The sequence below is a fragment of the Pelodiscus sinensis genome, chromosome 17 (assembly GCF_052426305.1).
Source record: "Pelodiscus sinensis isolate ZL-2025 chromosome 17, ASM5242630v1, whole genome shotgun sequence".
NCBI classification, from domain to species: Eukaryota; Metazoa; Chordata; order Testudines; family Trionychidae; genus Pelodiscus; species Pelodiscus sinensis.
This window is the reverse complement of record NC_143068.1, coordinates 9762033-9774580: the sequence shown is the minus strand read 5'-3', so window position 1 is coordinate 9774580 and position 12548 is coordinate 9762033. Positions and strand designations below refer to the sequence as shown.

Genomic DNA, 12548 nt, shown 5'->3' with positions numbered 1-12548 from the left:
AAGACGCATCTGTCGTTCGGATTATCTTTAATGAAGCAGGAACTTAGAGACTCTGAGTCAGTGATTTGATTTTAGAGTAAAATGTAAGTCTGTAAAATCCGGCACAAGACTTGGAATGCAAAACCGAGGGGGAAATGGCACCAGAAGAGCTGGCAAAAATGGACAAGTCGTCACATCCGAGCATCTTTGCTTGAATGGAAAATGTGTGAACTAATAAAAGAAAGTACGGCTGGGTCCCAGGCCCGTGAACAGCCTTTGGGTCTATGGCATGAAGTAGTCATGAAATGGGACGGTTCAAATGGGAGCCAGTGAGATTCACTATATCTGTGGCAAACGTTAAAGATTCCCAATGACTAATCGGTGGCCTGTGTATTGTGGATCTCCATATTAAGCCTAACTTGAAAGTCGAATGTTTTAAATGGGGCTCAGAGATTTCTCAGCCCTGGTCTACACTAGGGCTTTATTTCAATATAACCCCCCTTAGATCGAATATATAAGCAGAGCGACCACACTACCAAGCCCGTTATTTCGAAGTAATGGGCTGCTTATTTCAAAATCTGTACTCCTGCTTTCCTTGAGGAATAATGCTAATTTCAAAATAGTTACTTTGAAACAGTGGTAGTATGGATGCTCCAGTGCTGCTATTTTGAAATAACTACTCTCCAGCGTAATTTGAACTAATTACTCGCCAGTGCTTCCTGGAGCTCTAAGTCAAGGTAGTGCATCCACATTAAAGGAGCCTGCCACAGACTAATTCTGAGGCTTCCCCATAGTGTGGACATGCTATTTCGATTGTTATTTTGGGAGTTATTAAAATGATTTGGGTTATTTCAAAATAGTTTCCTAGTGTAGACATGCCTCAGACAGTAGGAGAAAAGTTCCTGGAGGCTCGGTCTTGAACATCAAGAATGTCCTTGAATCGGCTAACTAATCTGACATGGCAACAGGTCTTTTACTCTTGCTTTTCTGTGTGTGCGGTGCTTCTTTAAGATGCTACTTAACTTCCCCAGAGGAAGAGATCCCACAATCTGGTGCGTTCTGGATGGAATGAATGATGGGTTGGAAAGCCCCCTTTTACTTATGTGAAGGAGCCTGGCCCATTAACCCACATTTTCATGTTTCTAATTCTATAGGGCACTTTAGGACCTGCAGGACCACCTGGACCAGCAGTAAGTAACTCTGAGGATTTGCAGGCTTCTTTTGTAGAATAATTTAGGTGTTAGTGCCATTATACAAGGCATTGGTGAGACCCCATTTGGAATACTGTGTGCAGTTCTGGTCTCCCATGTTTAAGAAGGATGAATTCAAACTGGAACAGGTACAAAGAAGGGCCACTAGGATGATCCAAGGAATGGAAAACCTGTCTTATGAAAGGAGACTCAAGGAGCTTGGCTTGTTTACTTTAACCAAAAGAAGGTTGAGGGGGGAGATGATTGCACTTTTTAAATATATTAGAGGGATAAATACCAGGGAGGGAGAGGAATTATTTAAGTTTAATACCAATGTGGACACAAGAACAAATGGATATAAGCTGGCTAGTAGGAAGTTTAGACTTGAGATTAGATGAAGGTTTCTAACCATTAGAGGTGTGAGGTTCTGGAACGGCCTTCCAAGGGAAGTAGTGGGGGCAAAAGATCTATCTGGTTTCAAGATTAAACTAGATGGGTTTATGAAGGGGATGGTTTGATGAGATAACATGATCTTGGTAACTAATTGACCATTCATTATCAGTGGGAAATAGGTCAATGGAGGGATGATAGGAGTTACTATAGAGAACTTTCTGGGTGTCTGGCTGATGAGTCTTGCCCACATGCTCAGGGTTTAGCTGATCGCCATATTTGGGGTTGGGAAGGAATTTTCCTCCAGGGTAGATTGGCAGAGGCCCTGGAGGTTTTTCGCCTTCCTCTGTAGCATGGGGCACAGATCACAGCTAGAGGATTCTCTGCATCTTGGGGTCTTCAAAGTATTTGAAGGCTTCAATATCTGAGATATAGGTGAGAGGATTATTCTAGGAGGGGTGGGTGAGATTTTGTGGCCTGCACTGTGCAGGGGGTCAGACTAGATGATCATAATGGTCCCTTCTGACCTTAAAGTCTATGAGTCTATGAGGTGCTGAATTCCCCACAGTAAAGTTTCAGCAAAGCCCCATTTGATAACAGCAGTCTCATTTTGTGGGGGAGTCCGATCACAAGGCAAGAAATGAGATGGGTCTTGTTTTGAAATAAACATCAGGGCTCAAAGACAACAGGAGCTCATGTACTAAGGAGAACTGTTGCATGGGGGAAGTGTAGAAAACGTCTATATTGAAAATCCATAAAACCAGTTCAAGTTGTCCACAGCCGAATCCAAAGCTCATTGAAGAGGGCTTTGGCCCAGTGGGCTTTGGCGCAGGCCCTGATACATGTATAAACCAAGCAGCATGGTTCCTATAAAAGGTGGACATGTCAGAATGTTCAGCCTGTTGAGCCTTGCAGCTGGTTAAGAATCCTCAGATACATTATAATAATTCTGAAATCCACACAGCGAACTGGGCTGGAAGATCTCTCTGTTTACTGGAGAGTCGCATTTCACCATAGCTATTTGGATGCTGGTATTAAGGAAAAATGTAGAGCTAAACCCACGTTGATCAGGATGGATATCTCAAGCCGGGTCTGCATTGGAGGAGTAAAGTGACGCACGATACGCAATTCCAGCTTTGTGAATTGTGTAGCTCGAGTCGATGTATCTTGCACCGATTTTTCTGGTACAGCCCCATAGTGGGAGGTTGACTCTCTTACTCCTTGCAACAGCAGGGAGTTCTGGCACCAACAGGGGTGCCCTTAGCATTCTTTACTAATCCGAAGTCTATAGAACTCTTCCAGAAAGAAAAACATATGTTTATGTGCAGGCAAATCAATGTACCTCAAAAGTATGGAGGTCAATGGAAAATGTCACCCATGTTGGTTTAGTACCTGATTTCCATAGTCCTAGAGCCATCAAATCCACAGCCTTCAAGTCAGTTTCACACCTGTGGCCCGTTGATGTAGTGAGTCTTAACTAGGTCTGCTAAATCGAACCCCAAAGGATCGATCGCCAGAGCATCAAACCTCCAGCAAGGGGAGACACGGCCTTAGTAACAAAGCAACCTCTCTCCCCCCCCCAAAAAAAGCTTACATAGAGAATAAATTATGGACATGTGTTTAAGGTCCAGCTCCCCTACTGAAATGCTGCATTTAAAAAACCTTGCTTCCTTAATGCTGAAAAATCAAATAGCCTTTTCCAAGGTGGTGATTATTGTGGTATTAAGAATCCAGCTTCTCAGCCCAAGGGGCTAACAGGCACGACTAACTCATGCGCTGATGCTGTAGCCTGTTACGAACATCTCTGCTCCTGCGGTTCCTCCCTTCCTATGCGCAGGAGGCAGAATATTGAGATGCACAAAGAGTCGAGCATTCCGGCGGCTTTGTCAGTTTCAATGGGCTGTCAGAACAGGCGAGATGAAAGAGCCTACGTCACCCACGTGTGACGTGGCCTGCTGATTTTCTAGTGCAGGTTAGACTTGGCGATCACAGCGGCCCCTTTTGGCTTTGGAACCCATCTCTTGATCGCCCTTAAATGCCATGTTTTACTGGCCAGCAGCTGCTGCTCATTGGAGATGCCATTTAACTCGGTCACTGCCCTGATTTTGTTGGAGAGGGTAAATTTCCGTTCAGACCCCCAGAAAGGGGGCTTTCTTTTCATGTAGCTTTTAAACAGTGCCTGGGGACATGGCTTCTCCATAGCTAAAGATTTGCAGAGAAAACTACAAGCGTTTTACAAGAGAGGAGGAAAGGTAGATGTCTACCCTCGCATGTGCCCATGAGATGTTGATAGGTCACTAGGTGCATCTGAGAGCAGAGACTAGCCCACGGGCAACAAAAATGAAAAGTGAACACAAAATACAGACGATAACTCTAGGTTTTAGTAACTCTCTTTGGCTCCACTTTCTGACTGTAAATTAGAATCATAGGGATTTGGGGAACATTAGAGGGGGGAATGGGAAATGGATCTTTTTGATACAATGATCCATGTTTTTTGTTCAGTTCCCAAATGATCTTTGTTTTAAATTTTTATTGCAGGGCAAGGGGCTGCCAGGCCCTCCGGTAAGTAATAGCATCTTTCCCAGGGTTGGTTTGTACTAGAAAGTTGGGTCTACCCTAGCGGCGTTGCCCAGGGGTGTGAAAAAGTCACACTACAGAACGGTAGCTAAGTTGACTTCAGTGTTAAGAGTAGAGCAGGCCTCAAAAAGGGCGGAGGGCAGGGTTACATTATTACATTGGTTTTGTTCCTCTTTGGTATTTTCCCCAAACCCACCCACAGACCCAGACCCTTGAGTGCTCTGAGCTGCGCTAGAGCTAGTGGGTGTGGAGCCCTGGTGAAGGGTGACCTGATGCCACCTTTACACAGCTGGAGCCTGGTTTGGCTGCTGATGTAAATTAGAGCAGCAACTGGGCCCAGCAGCTTTCTCACGGGTGGGTTTTACCAATTTCTGCCATGGCTTTTTGGGTCTCCTGGGCAAAACTCAAAGCTGCTTTCACCTCCTGGCCGAGGAGAGCACTGTGGGGGAACATCCCTGCTTTCCCCTAGAAGGGGATTCCTCTTGAGCACAGGTCTCCAAGGAGCATCTGTATTGGTACCAGGAGCATCTGGCCAACTAGGTGTGAGATTGGGCCAATACTTGAGCACAAGGATGAGCAATGTAAAGCATTTGCTGTTGTACTATGAGAGCTCGAGAAGCCTGTGTAATGTTCTGACTCTGTTTTACAGGGGCCTCCGGGACCTAGTGGACTCCCCGGTGGAAATGGACTCCAGGGGCCAACTGTGAGTTTAATTCCCATTTGTTGAACCATCCTGCAGCCAGGGAAAAACAAGTTCTATTTCTGTTGCTCTGGGGAAGGTTAATGAGCGTGTGACACCTCACTTGCGCTGGGAATAGACCAGCAGGAGGTGCCATTCCCAGTACTAGCTAATGCAGTGGGCAGGTGTTAACTACCATGCCAGAGCTGCCAAGTGTGTTCGTTCGTCCTGCCCTCTAGTGGCTGACGTCTACAGTGCATGTAAGCGGTAACTGCCAGCAGAGCCTGTTTCTCATGCCACCTGTCCGCACGGTAGCAGGGGACCCCATTGTGTGTGTGCTTTTTGGCAAGGGGATACGTCACCCCTGGAGCTTGTGTGTCACTGGCAGGAAGCAACTTAATATACGTCCTTTTGCAATCACCTGCAAAACTTGCATTCATGTTTTGAAGTGCAAATCCTGAGGTTTTGTGCCTATAACTGCAGGGATGCAGGTGCAAATACTCTGGCTTGTACTTCCAATTCCTTTTACAGGCACAAAAGCATAGGCGGAAAGAGATGCTGGTGCTCACTGTTTTTTCTAGATACTCCCCCTTATGTCACATTAAAAAAATATGATTGCACGTGACAGGTTTTCATTTGAGTTATTAATATGGTGAAACTGTCCAGAGAAAAAGTTTCTCATCTTCTTTCATCTCATATGGGCTACGTCTACACTGCAGGCTTCTTGCGCAAGAACTGTTTTGCGCAAGAGTTCTCGTGCAAAAGGTCTTCCACAAGAGCGTGTCCACGCTGCCATGTGTTTTTGTGCAAGAGATGTGCTTTTGCGCAAGAGCGTCAATGGCAGTGTGGACGGTCTCTTGTGCAAGAAAGCTCTGATGGCCATTTTAGCCACAGGGGTTTCTTGCACAAGAAAATCATGTTGCCTGTCTACACTGCCTTCTTGAGGAAGAGCACTTGCACAAGAGGGCTTATTCCTCATGGGGAGAGGAATAACTCTTTTGGAAGAAGCCCTGTTTTCCAACGCTGTACTGTAAATTTACTTGTGCAAGAACATGCATGCAGTGTAGACACCCGGCAAGTTCTTGCACAAGAACAGCTGTTCTTGCTCAATAAGCCTGCAATATAGATGTAGCCATAGAGTATATGGGGTCTGCCCCACTCCCATTGGCTTGACCGGCAAAACATTTGTTGATTTGAGTGGGAATGGGATTAGGTCTTTCAGCGAATGCCTCTTCCCAAGGAAGAGTCTACACAGAGTGCATATGGGAATTGTTATTTATTTCTTCTTTTAGGGACCATCAGGTCTTCCGGGATTCCCAGGACAGCCTGGACCTCCAGGGCCTCCAGTAAGTGGTAATTTTTCAGTGTAATAATCATGAAGAAACCTAAACTTGATACAACTTTTGGAATCTTCTTTTGATGTCCATGGAAGGAGCTGGCAGGGCAGTTGCATTTTATTTGCTGTTTTAGGTTCAAGCTCCTGCGTGAGTTGAAGTATTCTTTACAAGTGAAAAAGGATACGTTAGAGGGAAAGCCAGGACTGTTGATTTCCCACGCTTATGACTGACTGTTATTCCTGCTGATGTGGGGAGGGGTGAAGGGATGCAATGCCATGTTGTTTCAGGGCCATGTGGTTTCAGGGCATATGCTGATCACTGGAAGGATTTTTCCTGCTAGGTAAGCACGGTCTGATTGGCCATGTTGTTATGGGATTTTTCTTCACCTTCCTCAAGAACAGCTGGTCTTGGGGCTGGACTGGGTGAGGTGCTGAGTGCGATACTGTAGAGATACCTGACTTCTGTCGGAAGAGCTGCTTACTTTAGGATGGAGGCAAGAGCCTGTGTTAGATGGCATGTTTGTCTGATATGCTGTGTCAAACTCTGTGTTCCTGTAATGCCATGCTTCTGGGTGGGTTCCCAGCTGTGAGGATTTAACTTGTGAATCTAAGAAGCGTGAGCCTCTACTACATGAGTTAGAACAGCCACCTCTGCTAGCTATAGTTGTACAAGAAACCCCCAACTTCCGAGCACCTGAGTTACGACTCCTCGCACTTACAACCATTTTTGTACGTGCGGAAGGGGCCGAAAACCCCCAACTTATGTCCTCAGCCCGGATTTACGAAGGCGCACGGTGCCTATCATAAATGAGGGTTCGAGTTACAACACCCCCGACTTGCAGCACTTCCCCAGGAACCAATTGTGTTGCAAGTTGGGGGCCGCCTGTACTAAGTATCCTAACCCCTGTGTGCTCCAGCCACCCCTAGAGGAGGAAGGATGCCATGCTGTGTCAAGCGTGGGTTAAGTGCCTATAAGACGTACTCCACAATACATAAAAGTTAGTGTTAGGTTAATTGTGAGGGTCGGGTTGTTGGTAATTACATACAACTGAGGACATGAGCCTCCTTTAAAGACCTTTGCATTAGACAGCAAGTGGAAAGTTCCACTTGTATAAAGGGACATTCTTTGGAACACACCAATCTTGGGGAAATTTACTCCATGGAAAACATGTTACCTTCTTACACCCCGCAGCTATAACCACACCTCTGTGTTGGTCTGTTTAATGGTCACAGCGTTGGCAGCTGTATGGTCTAGTGGTTACAGTGCATGACTAGCTACCAGGGCTCCTGGATTTTGGGGTTCTATTGCTAACTCTGCCACTGATTTGAGGTGGGCGACTTACTTCATCCATATATCTGGAGGACGTAAGTGGTTCATAGGCCTGGCTCTGGCCATCTGCCCAGGAGTGGACTTTACCTGGTGACACAGGCAAGCCATTCAACCTAGTGCTGTTCCCTGAAAAAGGAGTGCAAATAGGTTGACCTCACTAACTCATTGATGTTTGTACAGTGCTTTAAGGGGAAAGTGGAAAATATCTGTCTTAATGAAATATGTTTTCTGGAGATAACATTCCTTTTGGTCCTTTGTGTTGATCTATTTAAAAATCCAAATGTTCTTGGTTATAGGGCCTGCCAGGGGTTCTTCCTGATGGCACTGGGGACCTTCAGGTAAGTTTTTCTTTATATTTTAGCATTACATCTTTAACTTAACCCCTTACACAATTTTAATATATGGATTTGGGCAAACATAGCTTTATTTTAATATGCCAGGGCTAGATCATGCAAGCATGCCCAGGAGTAGCCTTACCTATGAGAGTAATCCCATTACATTGATGGAGCTGTTTGTGCGGATAATGTCTTTCAGGTGTATAAAAGTTTACTGCATCAGAGCTCTTTCAAGTATGCAGATATCTTAGGGCTGTTGTAGAATATTCCTTGCCATTTTACTTGAATCTGATCAGGGCTTTCCTAGTGTTGATTTTGCATGTGTTTAATCCCATTCCTGTTTAATAAAAACAAGTTTAGCGATTGGCAACAGATGACAATTTTTCATGCGTCTGTTTCAACCAGAAAAGGTCAAATTTGTTGTGCTATTTATTTCCATGGGCAGCAACCCCTATTTCCGCAGGCATAAGCCTTGTTTGTTCTTTCATTTTTGAGCAAATGTCTTGATTTCTTTATTTCAAAGGAATGAAACAGACATTGAAGTAATGAGAGATATAAATGACATTTCAAGATTTCACAGCTGTTGTTATGACAGCTTCTTTGCTTTCCTAATTAGAATACTCAAAAAAACTCCACCTTCTAGCTTGTTGACATTGCCTTGTGGAAAAGATTTATGAAATATGATACAAAACAACTTTTCAGTCATTTTTAGGCCATCCTATAGAATTTAATAGAAAATTCTCTCCCTGCTACAGAATTACAAAGGTTACAAATCCCTATACATGATTTTCTTCTTTATTTCTTGTAAAGTACTAGCTATAGAATCCTGTTAAATTTTTGTACAGCTTTTGATTTAATCCCTGTGAAATTCTAGAAGACTTTCCCATGTATGCCAGGCACAGTTTAAGACTCCGTTGAGAGTTTTCTTCATTTATAACTAAATTCCCATTCCTATGAACTCTTATGCAGAAGTTTTTCCTTTGATCAGGTGAGATTAATACAACTTCAAAAGGGAGTCAAGTTGTGGGTAGAGAAATTGGAGAGGGTCCAGAGAAGAGCAACAAAAATGACTAAAGGTCTAAAAGACATGACCTATAAGGGAAGACTGAAAGAACTGTTTAGTTTGGAAAGGAGAAGACTGAGGGGGGACATGTTAGCGGTTTTTAAGTATCTTAAAGGGCACATCTAAAATGCATTCCTCTGTCGAAAGAGGAATGTAGTTGAGGCAAATCGAAAGTGCAAATGAAGCGTGGATTTAAATATCCCATGCTTCATTTGCATATTCACGTCTGAGTGCTTTTTTGAAAAAGGGTTTTTTGAAGTGAAAGCGCAGTCTAGATGGGGTTCTTTCAGAAAAAAAAAAACCCCTTTTTCGAAAAAAACCCATACTCCTGAAAAAATGAGGAATACGGGTTCTTTTGAAAAAGGGTTGTTGTTTTTTAAAGAACCCTGTTTAGACTGTGCTTTCACTTTAGAAAAACCTTTTTTTGAAAAAGCGCTCAGATGCGAATATGCAAATGAAGCGCGGGCTATTTAAATCCATGCTTCATTTGCACTTTCAATTTGCCACATTTACATTCCTCTTTTGACAGAGGAATGTAGTCTAGACATAGCCAAAGGGTGTTACAAGGAGGAGGGAGAAAAAATGTTCTCCTTGACCTCTGAGGATAGGACAAGAAGCGATGGGCTTAAATTGTAGCAAGGGAGGTCTAGGTTGGACATTAGGAAAAACTTCCTAATTGTCAGGGTGGTTAAACACTGGAATAAATTGCCTAGGGAGGTTGTGGAATCTCCATCACTGGAGATATTTAAGAGCAGGCTAGATAAATATCTATCAGATATGATCTAGATGGTGCTTGGTCCTGTCATGAGGGCAGAGGACAGGACTTGATGACCTCTCGAGATCCCTTCCAATTCTAATATTCTGTGATTCTATGATTCTAAGTGTATTCGTAATTGCTGGCATGACTGAAGACCAGGTTTCCAGTAGAACAAGATCAGTATGCTGTAAATTAGGAAGGTAAATACCCCTTTAAAATGTTAAACAGTTAAATGATATAGTTTTAATGGAGTTCAGATAGCCTGCGGTGGTCAGGTGTGGGGGAGCTGCTTCAGCCTGGGCAGACTGCTGGTTAACTAGTGATGCTTACTGGCTAACCAGTTAACCTTTTACATCTCTACTGTAAACAAATATTATTGTTCTGTTTAGAATAAGGAGTTTTCAGGCCTGCTTCAGAGCCCACTGAATTCAGCATTGATGTCTCTAGGCCCTATGTTGCCCAGACTCAGCCAGGGCTACAGTCAGTGTTAGGAGGTCTAGCTAGAAGAGACCATATAATTACTTTCAGTCCAGGCAGGCCGCTCTGATTGAGATGTACAGTAGGTGACTGTCTTGATGCTGAAGAAGAAGGGTTTTTTAACCCTCAGAGGAGAGAGGCATCAGTAGGAACAGTGAGGTGAAATAACCTAACTAGCTTTAAGGTGGAGCATGGTAAGTATATGAACGGGATTTTATGCTGGGATAGCAGAGAGCCAGTGACCTAGGAGGTTCCTTCTAGTCCTGCACTCCTAGGTACATGTAAACAGAGGGTGTCTAAAATTGTTATGAGATTTTACAGCCTGGATTACAGTCTCCATCTATGCACCGAGTTTTGTTTAATTTCATGTGTTGCTCTCAAGCCTTGATGCAGCATTCCCTTTATACTGCGTACTTGGGCAGCCACCCAGGAGAGATGCAAATGCTGCCCAGCTGATAAAAAGAATGCCAAGAGCAAGCAGTATGTGTTTATACTAGTGGTGCACATCTGCACATGCCTTGGTGCACATCGCAAAATTTATTCTGCACAGGGATGGAAAAAAATTTGAGGGAACCCCTGAGGCCACCTTCTAAGTTTAGACCTGAAAATAAATACTTTCCTGTTGTTGAAAAGAGTTAAGAAGTGGCACCCATTACCTCTTTTGTGTGTTAATCCACCTCCTGAATTAGGTCACAGAACAGATTTCAGCATCATCGGAAGCAACCTGGGGGTTATGAACTAGAACTGGACTGTGTATGTTTACAGTTTTGCTGGGAAATGTCAGATTTTTTTCCATGAAATGTTCAGATTTTTTTGAGGCAGTGTTTCAGAGTGGATAGAACACTGGACAGGGACTCAGAAGATCTGAGTTCCATTCCCTCTGGCCTGCTGGGTGATATAGGTCAAGTCACTTAATCTCCCTATGCCTCAGTTCCCTCGTCTATACAATGAGATAATGATACTGGCTTCCACTGTAAAGTGCTTGAGTTCTATTGATGAAAAGTGCTCTGAGAGCTACAAGGTGGGGAAGGTAATGTCAAAGCAAAAGACTTCTCTGTGTTTAGGCGGCTAACAAACAGCTTTATTGATCAACAAGGCACAAAGTGAGCCAAACATGAACCCAGCAGAACCGGGCCCAGTAAAGCTGCCCAATACAAATTAATGCTAGTATTTTATACCCTTAACCAAACAAGTCTGACGTCAGGGCATTCAATCAAAGCAAACTTAAAAGATAAACTAGTATCAGCAAGAAAGAAACAGGTATTCGGGGAGTGAGAGCTCCAGCTCAAAACAGTTCATTATCGCATTCCAACAGCTCATCCTTCTGGCCTTTCTCACATCGGTGAAGGTCAGTTCACTCTCTAGTGTACGTGCAGAAGCAAGAAACTTAAACGGCTTCTGTTATATGAAGTGGCTTCTAGCTAAATATGAAATGGCTTCCACAGTAATATCTGTTATTGGACCAATGTCTGTTTCTGAGAGATCAGCTTTCAAGCTATACAGAGCTGGAAAAAGAATTCAGGTCTGGTCTACATTGCAGACCTATATCAGTATTACCTCATTCAGTGTGTGAAAAATCCACATTCCTGAGCCATATAGTCATACCAACTTAACTCTCTGGGTATATCTAAACTACATGCCTCTGTCGGCAGAGGCATGTAGATTTGTTTGTTCAGCAAAGGTAAATGAAGCCGCGATTTAAATGATCGTGGCTTCATTTACATTGACATGGCTGCCGCGCTGAGCCGACAAACAGCTGATCAGCTGTTTGTCGGCTCGCCGCTAGTCTGGACGTTCCGCCTGTCGACATCAAAGCCCTTTGTCGGCAGCCCTGGTAAACCTCATTCCACGCGGAATAACGGGGCTGCCGACAAAGGGCTTTGATGTCGAAAGGGGGAACATCCAGACTAGCGGCGAGCCGACAAACAGCTGATCAGCTGTTTGTCGGCTCAGCGCGGCAGCCATGTCAATGTAAATGAAGCCGCGATCATTTAAATCGCGGCTTCATTTGCCTTTGCTGATCTGTCTAATCTACATGCCTCTGCCGACAGAGGCATGTAGTCTAGACACAGCCTCTGTGTAGACAGCACCATGGGCTTGTATACACTTACCAGAGAATTGGTGCTATGGCTAGTGGAGACCCACTCAATCAACCACTGATCACTCTTCCATGCTGTCCAGCAGAGTGTAAGGGAAGTTGATGGGAGAATGTCTCCCTTTGACCCCTCGCGATGTAGACCCCTCAGGTACATTGACTCTGGCTATGGTATTTATGTAGCTGGAGTTACATAAATTAGTTCGGCTTTGCCCCGTTAGTGTAGACCTGCCTTATGTCAGCAGGGGAGTTAATCCTCTCGGAGGTGGATTAACTACACTGACAGGAGAGCTCTCTCCCTTCGTCTTAAGGGGCCTCATGAAACCAGTGTAGTTGCACC

At 44.2% G+C, this 12548-nt stretch overlaps 1 protein-coding gene across 1 annotated transcript in view; it reads left to right on the top strand.

Moving 5' to 3' along the window:
* Positions 1-12548, top strand: part of COL9A3 (collagen type IX alpha 3 chain) — an 87414-nt gene that overhangs the window by 32233 nt on the left and 42633 nt on the right. Inside the window, exons 6-10 of the mRNA XM_075901075.2 lie at positions 1134-1169; positions 4098-4121; positions 4786-4839; positions 6108-6161; positions 7778-7819. Of these exons, the coding sequence (XP_075757190.2) occupies positions 1134-1169; positions 4098-4121; positions 4786-4839; positions 6108-6161; positions 7778-7819 (210 nt within the window). The remainder of the gene's footprint in view (positions 1-1133; positions 1170-4097; positions 4122-4785; positions 4840-6107; positions 6162-7777; positions 7820-12548) is intronic.